Source organism: Ovis aries, chromosome 23 (genome assembly GCF_016772045.2).
Source record: "Ovis aries strain OAR_USU_Benz2616 breed Rambouillet chromosome 23, ARS-UI_Ramb_v3.0, whole genome shotgun sequence".
Lineage (NCBI taxonomy): Eukaryota > Metazoa > Chordata > Mammalia > Artiodactyla > Bovidae > Ovis > Ovis aries.
In genome coordinates, this window is record NC_056076.1 from 4276677 (window position 1) to 4290700 (window position 14024).

Consider the following 14024-nt stretch of genomic DNA (forward strand, 5'->3'; position numbering starts at 1 on the left):
AGGGGGAAGACGAAACAGAAGAACAGCTGTTCTTTGTGGGCACCGAGCGGTGCTGATGGTTGGGAGGGCGCTGACACCGGCCTGGCCCTGCCAGTACCCCCACCCCCCCCATTTCCCTGTGCTCGCGAGGCCCAATCAGGAGTGCTTCACACTGAGGAATGTGTGTGTGAGTTTCTGAAATCGTGAGAACCAGCAGCCTCTGACCTTAAGCTCCACGTAGAGAGGAAAACGCAATGTTCTCAGCTTGAATTGGGAACGTCCTCACTTGGGGCCTGGCAGGGAGAGCCCGATGGGTGCCAGGCCATGGAAAGGAGCGAGTGCTGTCAAAGGGGGCAGAGGCAGCCACCGTGAGGCCAAGAGGGCTGTGAGCGCCGCACAGCCTAGGGCTCGCGCCCCTGTGTCCTGCCTCACCTTCCTGTAGGTCCAGGTGCTCTGCCCACCTGAGAGGTTAGATAGGTTCACACAGTTCATCCGTTCACAATTCCTATTACAAGATAGGGTGGAGATGCTGCTGCTGCTGCTAAGTCGCTTCAGTCGTGTCCAACTCTGTGCGACCCCATAGATGGCAGTCCACCAGGCTCCCCCGTCCCTGGGACCCTCCAGGCAAGAACACTGGAATGGGTTGCCATTTCCTTCTCCAATGCACGAAAGTGAAAAGTGAAAGTGAAGTCGCTCAGTCGTGTCTGACTCTTAGTGACCCCATAGACTGCAGCCTTCCAGGCTCCTCTGCCCATGGGATTTTCCAGGCAAGAGTACTGGAGTAGGGGGCCATTGCCTTCTTCAAGGGTGGAGATAAATAAATGCAAAATGTTCATGGAAGAACTCAGAACTCTTTTGAAGAAGGTTGTTGTATTAGTCAACACTCTCCAGGGAAATAAAACCCATTGGGTATATGTACTTCTCCTGTTAAACACACACATACGCATGCAGATATGGAGATTATGGGGAATTGCATCATGAAATTGTGGAGGCTGAGTAGCCCTGTGATGTGACCCCTGGACTGTAGCCCGCCAGGCTCTTCTGTCCACAGGATTCTCCAGGCAGGAATACTAGAGTGGGTTGCCCTTTCCTTCTTCAGGGGATCTTTCCCAACCGTGGATCACTCCTGGGTCTCCTACATTGCAGGCGGATTCCTTACCTCCTGAGCCACCAGGGAAGCCATGAGCAGCTGGTAGCTGCTGGGCCAGCAGCTTAAGGACAGTGACAGACAGGCCTCTGGAGAGAAGCTGAGTTGTTGCCCTGGCTCCCCAGCCTGTAGGACGTGGAGGTTTCCACTGTTCACTAGAGAGACTAGAGGAACGCATGACATCTGCTCTCGTCAGTCTGTGGCTAAGTCAGGACTTGTGGAACTCAGACTGGAGCCTGGAGGAGAAATACAAGTCAAATGTGAGGGCGGTGGCTAGCGTGGAACTTGGTGTGCCAGCAGAGCCCCGGTATGACCTCAGATGTGGGGTGAAGGCAGCTGACCATTTCCAGTTAAGCGGTGCGGTGAGATTCGGTTTCACGTACCCCAAGAAGAAACAACCGTCAAACATCAAGCTGTTCTATCTGAAAGTTGATGCAGGCTGCCGCATGACTCTGCAACCCACTTCACAGCTCATTCTGTAGCCCACTTCCTCTCTCAAAGCATAAAATTCTGAATGATGGGAAAAACACGTGTCCCTTGTGTTCTTCCCTTTAAATATCACTAGATTCCTCAGAATTCGTGACTTTAAGGACTTAAAATAATTCACCCTACCTCTGCCACAGTGTCTTCCCCTAATTTTATCAGCTGCTCCTTTGTTAATTTACAAGGCAGAGACCCGCATGAGAATATCTATGATCCAACTCAAGGGACTCCGTCTTCTGCAACAAGAGAGCTGACCAGTATCTTGAAACTTACTAGAATTCCAATGTCGTGAGAACTACGTGGAATAAGTTCTTAGCTGAACTTCCCAGACACTATTACAATTACAAAAGGAAGAAGGTAACGGGGTTAGGAGCTGGCATTAGATATCCGTAGGTACCCACCTGAGTTTGGAGGTTATTTTTATGTTCTAACCACTCATGGAAAGCAAGGCAGAATCTGTAATTCCCAATTCAATACATGATTCTCTTCCTCACTGAAAAAGAGCAGTAAAACACAATGACTGTGCCTGAGACCAGCTTTGTAAAGAGAGATGAATGGAGAAAGAACAGAAAAATGCAACGATTTCCTCCCTCGTGAGAGATGAGAGTTTGAATTTGTCCTTGAGGCTGAACGTGTTTTTCTTCTGGGAAGCCACCGCAATGTGGAAAGACCCTCTTCTGAGAAAGGAGATATTTGAAGCCATGTGGCTCTGGCTCCAACCCCTCTGCATAGTAAAATGAAGGTTGTAATTATTGTGGCCAGTCACATTTCTGCAGATTGTGATCCTTTAGAGTAATTTTCTTTCCCAAATATGGATTTATACTGCAACATGTTGTTCAGTTGCTAAGTCGTGTCCTACTCTTTGGGACCCCATGAACTGCAGCACACCAGGCTCCGCTGTCCTTCACTATTTCCCAGAGTTTGCTCAATCTCATGTCCATTGTGTCAATAATGCCATCCAACCATCTCATCCTATCGTCCCCTTCTCCTCTGCCTTCAATCTTTCCCAGCATCAGGGTCTTTCCCAGTGCGTCAGTTCTTCGCATCAGGTGGCCAAAGTATTGGAGCTTCAGCTTCAGCATCAGTCCTTCCAATGAATATTCAGGGTTGATTTCCTTTAGGATTGACTGGTTGGATCTCCTTGCGGTCCAAAGGACTCTCAAGAGTCTTCTCAGGCTCAAGAGTCTTCGAACTTTCACCACAGTTCAAAAGCATCAGTTCTTCCCTGCTCAGATTTCTTTATGGTCCAACTCTCACATGCATGCCAATATTTTATTATTTATTTTAGTGAAGTTGCTACATTGTTCCTCAAAGGCAGTGTTGAGAAAAACCCCCAGACTGTAGGAAATCTACGCAGGTCTGACCTTCACTTCTCTGCACTGGAGGATAGATCATTGAAAAAGAAAGAGAAAGAAGGAAAAGTCCGGATGGCAAGGCCCAATAGAAAGGGGAAAGTGTCAGCTGGACGCAAGCTGGCGCATTAAGCGCAGGCGGCTGTGGCTGCCAGCCAGCACACTAAGCACAGGAGGCTGCCAGCCAGGGCACTAAGCGCGGCCTAGAGGAGATTTCCCACATCCAAGGTCAGGGGCAGCGGCCTAGAGTGCCAGGCTGCGTTGGCGCAGGAACGGCTGAGAGGAGCTACCCTGCGTCTGAGGTCAGTGGCGGCTGGGAAGAGCCACCCCGAGTCCGAGGTCAGGGGCGGCGGCCGGGAGGAGACACCCCGCGTCCCAGGCCAGTGGCGGCCGGAAAGAGACACCCCGCGTCCTAGGTTAGGGGCGGCAGGGAGAAGTCACCTCGCGCCCAAGGCCAGCGGTGGTGACCTTGAGGAGCCATCCCGAGCCCGAGGCCAGGGCCGACAGCTGGAAGGAGCAACCCAAGGAGGGGTGGCTGCGCAGGCACAGGAGGGCCTAGAGAAGCTTTCCCACGCTGAAGGTCAGGAAGGGTGGCTGTAAGGAGATACCCCTAGTCCAGGGTAAGGAGCAGCGGCTGTACTTTGCTGGAGCAGCCGTGAAGAGATACCCCACGCCCAAGGTAAGAGAAACACAAGTAAGATGGTAGGTGCTGCAAGAGGGCATCAGAGGGCAGACACGCTGAAACCATACTCACAGAAAACTAGTCAATCTAATCACACTAGGACCACAGCCTTGTCTAACTCAATGAAACCAAGCCATGCCTGTGGGGCAACCCAAGACGGGCGGGTCATGGTGGAGAGGTCTGACAGAATGTGGTTCACTGGAGAAGGGAATGGCAAGCCACTTCAGTATTCTTGCCTTGAGAACCCCATGAACAGTATGAAAAGGCAAAATGATAGGATATCAGAAGAGGAACTCCCCAGGTCAGTAGGTGCCCAATATGCTCCTGGAGATCAGTGGAGAAATAACTCCAGAAAGAATGAAGGGATGGAGCCAAAGCAAAAACAATACCCAGCTGTGGATGTGACTGGCGATAGAAGCAAAATCTGATACTGTAAAGAGCAATATTGCAAAGGAACCTGGAATGTCAGGTCCATGAATCAAGGCAAATTGGAAGTGGTTAAACAAGAGATGGCAAGGGTGAATGTCAACATTCTAGGAATCAGTGAACTAAAATGGACTGGAATGGGTGAATTTAACTCAAATGACCATTATATCTACTACTGTGGGCAGGAATCCCTCAGAAGAAATGGAGTAGCCATCATGGTCAACAAAAGAGTCCGAAATGCAGTACTTGGATGCAATCTCAAAAATGACAGAATGATCTCTGTTCGTCTCCAAGGCAAACCATTCAATATCACAGTTATCCAAGTCTATGCCCCAACCAGTAACGCTGAAGAAACTGAAGTTGAACAGTTTTATGAAAACCTACAAGATCTTTTAGAAGTAACACCCCAAAAAGATGTCCTTTTCATTGTAGGGGACTGCAATGCAAAAGTAGGAAGTCAAGAAACACCTTGAATAACAGGCAAATTTGGCCTTGGAATGCGGAATGAAGCAGGGCAAAGACTAATAGAGTTTTGCCAAGAAAATGCACTGGTCATAGCAAACACCCTCTTCCAACAACACAAGAGAAGACTCTACACATGGACATCACCAGATGGTCAACACCGAAATCAGATTGATTATATTCTTTGCAGCCAAAGATGGAGAAGCTCTATACAGTCAACAAAAACAAGACCAGGAGCTGACTGTGGCTCAGATCATGAACTCCTTATTCCCAAATTCAGACTTAAATTGAAGAAAGTAGGGAAAACCGCTAGACCATTCAGGTATGACCTAAATCAAATCCCTTATGATTATACAGTGGAAGTGAGAAATAGATTTAAGGGCCTAGATCTAATAGATAGAGTGCCTGATGAACTATGGAATGAGGTTCGTGACATTGTACAGGAGACAGGGATCAAGACCATCCCCATGGAAAAGAAATGCAAAAAAGCAAAATGGCTGTCTGGGGAGACCTTACAAAGAGCTGTGAAAAGAAGAGAGGCGAAAAGCAAAGGAGAAAAGGAAAGATATAAGCATTTGAATGCAGAGTTCCAAAGAATAGCAAGAAGAGATAAGAAAGCCTTCTTCAGCAATCAGTGCAAAGAAATAGAGGAAAAGAACAGAATGGGAAAGACTAGAGATCTCTTCAAGAAAATTAGAGATACCAAGGGAACATTTCATGCAAAGATGGGCTCGATAAAGGACAGAAATGGTCTGGACCTAACAGAAGCAGAAGATATTAAGAAGAGGTGGCAAGAATACATGGAAGAACTGTACAAAAAAGATCTTCACGACCCAAATGATCATGATGATATGATCACTAATCTAGAGCCAGACATCCTGGAATGTGAAGTCAAGTGGGCCTTAGAAAGCATCACTATGAACAAAGCTAGTGGAGGTGATGGAATTCCAGTTGAGCTGTTTCAAATCCTGAAAGATGATGCTGTGAATGTGCTGCACTCAGTATGCCAGCAAATTTGGAAAACTCAGCAGTGGCCACAGGACTGGAAAAGGTCAGTTTTCATCCCAATTCCAAAGAAAGGCAATGTCTAAGAATGCTCAAACTACTGCACAATTGCACTCATCTCACATGCTAGTAAAGTAATGCTCAAAATTCTCCAAGCCAGGCTTCAGCAATATGTGAACCATGAACTCCCTGATGTTCAAGCTGGTTTTAGAAAAGGCAGAGGAACCAGAGATCAAATTGCCAACATCCGCTGGATCATGGAAGAAGCAAGAGAGTTCCAGAAAAACATCTATTTCTGCTTTATTGACTGTGCCAAAGCCTTTGACTGTGTGGATCACAATAAACTGTGGAAAATTCTTCAAGAGATGGGAATACCAGACCACCTGACCTGCCTCTTGAGAAATCTGTATGCAGGTCAGGAAGCAACAGTTAGAACTGGACATGGAACAACAGACTAGTTCCAAATAGGAAAAGGAGTATGTCAAGGCTGTATATTGTCACCCTGCTTATTTAACTTATATGCAGAGTACATCATGAGAAACGCTGGGCTGGAAGAAGCACAAGCTGGAATCCAGATTGCCGGGAGAAATATCAATAACCTCAGATATGCAGATGACACCACCCTAATGGCAGAAAGTGACGAGGAGCTAAAAAGCCTCTTGAAAGTGAAAGAGGAGAGTGAAAAAGTTGGCTTAAAGCTCAACATTCAGAAAATGAAGATCATGGCATCTGGTCCCATCATTTCATGGGAAATAGATGGGGAAACAATAGAAACAGTGTCAGACTTTAATTTTTGGGGGCTCCAAAATCACTGCAGATGGTGACTGCAGCCATGAAATTAAAAAGACGCTTACTCCTTGGAAGAAAAGTTATGACCAACCTAGATAGCATATTCAAAAGCAGAGACATTACTTTGCCAACTAAGGTCCGTCTAGTCAAGGCTATGGTTTTTCCTGTGGTCATGTATGAATGTGAGAGTTGGACTGTGAAGAAGGCTGAGCCCCGAAGAATTGATGCTTTTGAACTGTGGTGTTGGAGAGGACTCTTGAGAGTCCCTTGGACTGCAAGGAGATCCAACCAGTCCATTCTGAAGGAGATCAACCCTGGGATTTCTTTGGAAGGAATGATGCTAAAGCTGAAGCTCCAGTACTTTGGCCACCTCACGTGAAGAGTTGACTCATTGGAAAAGACTCTGATGCTGGGAGGGATTGGGGGCAGGAGGAGAAGGGGACAACAGAGGATGAGATGGCCAGATGGCATCACTGACTCGATGGACGTGAGTCTGAGTGAACTCCGGGAGATGGTGATGGACAGGGAGGCCTGGCGTGCTGCGATTCATGGGGTCTCAAAGAGTCGGACATGACTGAGCGACCGAACTGAACTGAACTGATATATATACCATACACGGGTGTAACAAGCCTTGTATGAAACAAGTCTCAGTAAATTTAAAATAAATGACCACAGTAGACTTCCTAGAAAGCAAAAATAGAAAAAAAATCTGGCAAACTCATAAATATTTGAAAATTAATCAAGCTTCTAAGGAGAAATTTAGAAAAATTCAACTTAAACTGAATTGAGATGAAAGCGCACGTTAAAATTATGAGATATGCTTAAAACATTGCCTAGAGGGACACTTATAAATGCTAAAAATGCTTGTGTTGGAAAAGAGAAAGCTCTAATACGTTCTGAATCAGTTCACTCTCTGCATCATGCTACCACACCCTCCTAACAGAAGCCCTCCTATCCAGCCTTGTCTTCGTCTAATCCCAAATCCTCCATCCCTTCTGTCCAGCAGCATCTCTCACTGCTCCTTCCTCCTTGCCTCCTTCTAGCCCCACAGACCTGCTTTAGTTCCTTAGACTTACCATGCCTTTCTCTGGTCTTCTCACACACAGGTTTTCCTCTGTCTAGACCACTCTTTCTGGGCTTCCCAGGTGGAACTAGTAGTAAAGAACCCATCTGCCAATGCAGGAAACGTAAGAGACGAGGGTTTGATCCCTGGGTCAGGAAGATCCCCTGGAGGAGGGCATGGCAACTGACTCCAGTATTCTTGCCTGCAGAATCCCATGGACAGAGGAGCCTGGCAGGCTATATGGTCCATGGGGTCAAAAGAGTCAGACATGAGTGAAGCAATTTGGCACGCATGCAGACCACTCTTTTACCTCCAGGACACACTACGAATTCTCACCCACAGAAATATCCTTAAAAGTCTCCTCTTTCTGGAAGCTTTGCTGCGGCTCTAGATAGCTTCCATAATAGCTCATTGCATGGGGTCCGCCAAAAGTTCGTTCAGTTTTTTCTGTATACTGTTGCAGAAAGAACTCTTAGGCCACTCAACACGTCCTTTCTGGTAGCATTTGACATCTCTTCACGGCCCGATTGCTCTTCCCTGCTGGATTCGGGGAGGATTGACTGGGTCTTTTACATCTGATACATGTCTGGTGCAGAGCACAGTTCCTGGCACATGTGTGTTGCGTTTTTAGTCGCTAAGTCGTGTCCGACTCTTGTGACCCCGTGGACTGTAGCCCGCCAGGCTCCTCTGTCCATGGGATTCTCCAGGCAGCAATACTGGAGTGGGTCGCCATTTCCTTCTCCAGGGTCCAGGCACATAGTAGGTGCTTTCTAAATATTTGACAAATGAATGAAAGAAAGCCCATTTTTAGTGGAAATATGACCACTAAGTTTTTGGTTACAGGTCGATGAGGTCAGGGTTCTGGGGTTACAGCTTGCAGCCAACATTGATTATTTCCCAGCACCCACTTGCTGCTGCAGCTTAACAAGGCCCCTGAATTCTGTTTGGGGATCCACGTGGTTCCCAGGAAGCATATATTTACCGTTGCTCCAGTAGTTACTTAAATACTAACCTTTGAGAAAGCTCATCAGCTTTTGTGGTTTCAACTGCCTGAAACAGCAGTTTCTCAATTCTGAGTTACTGGGACTCCCTCTGAGGCCCCAGGGCCCTCCCATCTCCTCGTCTTCCCGTGCTGAGAGCTGGTGTGTGTAACGTTGTCCGGCAGCGCCCCTCTCATGCTTCCTGGGAGGAGGGTTGGGAGGGCCTGGGAGGTTGCCCAGTACCCTCGAAAGAGCAAAAGCAGAAACTCGGCACACATCCGAGGGAAGCGTGCCTGATGCCGTGAAGATGAAACTGATAAGAATAAAAGAGGAAAGCCAAGTGGAATTAACCTAAACATCGTCAGTCCCGTGATATTTTTGTATATATGAAGCAAAAGGAAAAGGCTGTCTGGCCAAGAGAAAAAAATACTGTGTCTTGCTCCGTCTAATGGTTTAAAAATTTTGTGTCGGAGTATAGCTGATGCACAATGCCGCATGAGTTTCAGGTGCACAGTAAAGTGGATCAGCTATGAAAGCGAGAGTCGCTCAGTGGTGTCTGACTCCCTGCAACTGTCTAGTCCACGGCGTTCTCCAGGCCAGAATACTGGAGCGGGCAGCCTTTCCCTTCTCCAGGGGATCTTCCCAACCCAGGGATCAAACCCAGGTCTCCCGCATCGCAGGTGGATTCTTTACCAGCTGAGCCACAAGGGAAGCCACACATTATCCCCTCCTTTTCGGATTTCCCGTCCACATAGGCTGTTACAAACTACTAAGGAGAGTTCCCTGTGCTGCTTCTCAGGGGCAGGAAAGGCATGAGGTCAGGCAGAGACACTGAAGACGCTCTGAGGGGGACTTCCCCAGGGGTCTAGTGTCACCGCACCGCCAGTGTGGGGGGCCTGGGCTCAATCCCTGGTTGGGGAACTAGACCCCACATGCTGCAACTCAGAGTTTGCATGCCACAGCGAGAGATCCTCCATGCTGCAGCTAAAAACTAGGACCTGCATGCCACACCAAAGACGGAAGACTCCACATGTGGCAACTAAGACCCAGCACAGCCAAATAAATAAGTGAATGAATATTAAAGAAGAGAAGCCACATGTGCACCACGGCTGATCCATGTCAATGCATGGCAAAAAACACTACAATATTGGAAAGTAATTAGCCTCTAATTAAAACAAATAAATTATTTTTTTATAAAGAAGAGAAGCTTCTGAAGTACTGAACCTCACATGTATACATTATAAACTCTTTTGAATCCATGATATCTTTCAGAATGAGAAGATTTTTTTAAAGAGCAAGATGGGACTGGAAAGCAACACTTATTTTTTCCTCATCATTATCATAATAGCATGAACAGCATTTACTCTGTGCCTCAGCTCCCTCACCACTCTGTTGAGGACTTGGCCCCCTCGGCCATGATCTCTTTCTGGTCTTATGTTCTGTCCTTCAGCAAAGAGCAGGCAGGTTTGAAGGAAACTTGAGGGGACATTTGGTCTATTTCCATACTTCCCAGAAGATTTGCCAGTTAATTAAAGCCAGTCCAGGCAAAAGTGACTCAGTTTGACTTGGAAATTCCACTCTCTCCCTCTCCAGGAAGAGATTACATAGCTTTGTTATGTAATCAACTTTAAACGTCTGAAAATTCTTCCTTCTGAGTTACCCAGAGGCTCTATGCTTTGCGGTCTGTTTTCAAACAGTGAGATGATGCATTCGAAGTTGGAAAGCTTCTGGAGACTGACTCTAACAAGAGCTGCCTGTTGGAAACCTCACGGTCTCCAACATCCAGAGGGAGCCGTCTACCCATTCCTCGAGCACCGCAGGGTGGAGACACCACGGAGGGAGACGTCGGTGTAGAGAGGGGAGCAGCAAGGACTGCTGGGCTGATGCTCTTCTTGACCAAATAAAATCTTTGTCACGTTGGCAGTACAAATACAACTCAGTGATCTCTCAAAGGAGAACCCGCCTGGTGTGTGTTAATGTTCCTATATGCGAGGGAAACTCAAAACCATATGTTTCAATATAAATATTTTCTGATCACATAGAGCAAGCATTCTGGTTCTCATAGCCCCCAGATTTGAACTGCACTTGAAATCAGGTTAACTAGAGCTAAATGTAATCATTGTGCAACCGGATTGGGTGTATACAACCTAGGGTATTGAATGTCCTACTTCATGCTGGTTTTATTCTCAGTTTCATCTAGTTATTTCCTCAGGGACTGCAGAGCAATAGTAGGCAGCAAAGTAATGAAATGTGGTAAATCTGGTTAAAGAGAAATATGACTAAAAATACTTTCCTTTGTTTCATCTCAGCAGCCCCATATATAGCGTGGCTTTATTTAGTTTATGAAGTACTAAAACTAGTTCTTAGGAGAGAAAAGGCAGGCTGGATTTATTGCTCTGGGAAACAGAGCTCGTTTAATGTTATAATATATAAGAGTTCTTTGTTTTATAGATATGCCGTAAAAGTCTAGGTCATAATCATTAACTGCCTTGTGTGCATCTGTGTGCACGTGTGTGCGCTCGGTTGCTCGGTCATGTCTGACTGTAGCCCACCGGGCCCTCTGTCCATGGGGTTTTCCAGGCAAGAATGCTGGAGTGGGTTGCCGTTTCCTTCTTGGTAATAGCGTGTAGGGACCCATTAGAAGGACGCGATGTTGCTTTGATGAGTGTCTGAAGTGTTAGCGTCTGTAGTGCTAACAATGTTAGCAAGCATGTATACGTGTGCTTGGTTTCTTATCCAGTAACTTTGTCACGATGAACCTCTAGAAACTGCCTTGCTGGGTGGAGGCATGAAGCAGTGCATCACTCTGGGCAGGAAGAGACGAGCCTCACAGGTCTGCCTTGTGAATCCCACACCCCAGGCGCTATTGCTGCTGCCCTTTGCCCTCGCCGCTCACCCCCATTCCCCCAAAGGCAGCTCACTCTGCTTTCAAACTGCTGTTACATTTTGGGAGCCCTGGGCGCCCACCATCCTTCAGAGAACTCTCAGAATGCAATTGTTATGGGCCCCATTTTACTACCTTATAGCCCCAAAGGTAAGACCTTTCTGGCTTCTACACTGTGTGAGGGGTTTTATTTTTTTGGTATTATTTTTCTCAAAATAACACACACATATACCCCATGAAATATAACCTACACATTAAAAAGTGCATAAACATATAGATAAGAGTTTAATGGACAATTATAAAGTCACTGCTTGTATAATATCACCCAGGACAAGAAATGAAATGGAAATTACCACTGTTCCAAAAGGACTTCCCTACCATCTACCTGCCCAGGTTACAGTCCCTCCCCTCCCTTGGGAGGCACCGCTGTACTGGATTTTTAAACAACAATTTCTTTGTTTTCCTTTATAGTGTTTATACTTATATATTCATCCCCGAGGGCTTTCCCCAGTGGCTCAGGAGATGCAGGAGACTCAGGCTCGATCCCTGAGTCAGGAATATCCCCTGGAGGAGGGCATGGTAACCCACTCCAGTGTTCTTGCCTGGAGAATCCCATACACAGAGAAGGCTGGCAGGCTACAGTCCATGGGGTTGCTGAGTCAGACAGGACTCAGGCAAGCATTCATCCTTAAACAACACGGTTGAATTTGTCCTCTCTTTGGACTACTCATGAATGGAAGCTATTTTGTTACTCTGCTTCTTTATGTTTGTAAAATTCATCACGGTCATTTAGATTGTTTGAGCTATTATGAACTGAAAGTGAAAGTGAAGTCGCTCAGTCGTGTCCGACTCTTTGCGACCCCATGGACTATAGCCTACCAGGCTCCTCCACTCATGGAGTTTTCCAGGCAATAGTATTGGAGTGGGTTGCCATTTCCTTCTCCAGGGGATCTTCCTGACCCAGGGATTGAACCTGAGTCTCCCACACTGCAGCCAGACGCTTTACCATCTGAGCCACCAGGGAAGCTCACTGGGATAGTATGAAATCTTACATGTATTGGTCCCTTTCTGGACTCTGTTCCAGCGGTTTGTTAATCTGCATACCAATACCGTATTGTCTCAATTAGCACCGCTTTGTATAAACCTTGCTATCTGGAGAGCAAGTTCTCCCTTCTTATCTTTTTCCTCTAAGAGTCTTGACTTTTGCATTCCTGTATCAATTTTATAAGAAGCTTATCAAGTTCTAAGACAAATATGTTGAAATTTGGATGGAAACCTCTTTCAATCTTTCCATCATTGAGTTCCAATCTACGAACGTGACATAGTTCTCCACTTACTTGGATAGTTTTCTTTAATATAATTCAATAAAGTTCCATTTCTTCCCAAAGGTTTTCGCATTTCCAATAGTTTTATATGTCTGGTATGATTTTAAGCTAATTCTTGGTTTGAGGTTTCTTGGATTACCTTGGTGATATACCTTTGGGCAGAAATCCACTGGGGAGCCCTTTACAGGTCCCTGGGGGAAGAGAGCCTGAAGCTAGTTACGAGGGCATCCCTTCACTGCGGGCACAGCCTTCAGGGTCCAAGAAAGCGCGTGTGCTGCAGGGCGTGCCGGCACCTCCCTCAGGCTCTCTGTCTCTGTGGGCTCCGAACTTTGACATTTATCTCCCCTCACTCTTCAGCGTCATGGAAACCCAGCTCCACGTCAAGTCTGGATTACCACATCTCTTAGGAGCAAAAGTGATTTTGAATTCTCTGTTTACCCTTCTGGCTTTTTTCTTAGTGTTTTTTGACTGTAATTCCATATGTCATTTTGGTTCTTGGATGTTTCTACGAACTTTAAGAAAATTCATCCAGCATTTTTAGTTGCTTTCCATGAGAGGGTTAGCTTGAATAACCTAGTGTGCCAGCATCAAAAACAGGAAATCCAAAAAGGCAGCTAGTTTTCAAATTCTGATCCAGACCAAAACAAGCGTTCACCAAGCTGAGAACCAAAGGGAAATGAGGGCAGTGAAGCAGCATTTTCTTCATAAAAATCCCATATTTCTTTCTTTTTGGTAGTAATGGTAAGGGGCAGAGCTAGAACTGGATTTGGAAAAGGCAATTTATATAAAATCCATACTCTTAGAAATAAAACCTTATAATGATTTGAATAGCATGTTTTTAAAATTCCATTATGTTATTCATCTTAGCTAAATGATTATACTTCCCTCTACGTGCAGACCCAGGATTTTACTTTAAAAGCTGCTTAACTCAGAGATTTAAATATTTTATTCCCAAACTATTTTAATGGTGAGATAAGTAGATATATAATAAACCACAAAGCCAATAATTTTGCCAGATTTCTCCTTGAAAATGATTGCAGGTTTCTATTTTTATATAGGAATATATATTTCTTTTTTCCTACATTTGTCACCTTCTAAAACGTAATTTATTTGTTCTGTTTACTGTTTGTCTCTTTCTGCCAGTGTTCACTGGTGTATCCCAAGCATCTGCAATAGCTCTTGGAACACAGCAAATACTAAATAAATGTTTGTTGAATGAAAGAAGGTGAGACTTGGGGCTTCCCTTGTGGCTCAGTGGTAAAGAATCCACCTGCCAACGCAGGAGACATGAGTTTGACCCCTGATCTGGGAAGACCCCACATACCACAGAGCAGCTAAGCCTGTGGGCTGCAACTGCTGAGCCTGCGCCTGCGCGCCCCGGAGCTGCCACACTGCGCCTGCGCGCCCCGGAGCTGCTGCTCCACACCAAGAGAAGCCACCGCGACCA

General features: G+C 46.1%; 1 protein-coding gene across 1 annotated transcript in view; it reads right to left on the reverse strand.

Moving 5' to 3' along the window:
• Window positions 1-3378: 3378 nt before the first annotated feature.
• Window positions 3379-14024, reverse strand: part of C23H18orf63 (chromosome 23 C18orf63 homolog) — a 41636-nt gene continuing 30990 nt past the window's right edge. The window contains exon 12 of the mRNA XM_027960695.3: window positions 3379-3468. Within this exon, the coding sequence (XP_027816496.2) occupies window positions 3379-3468 (90 nt within the window). The remainder of the gene's footprint in view (window positions 3469-14024) is intronic.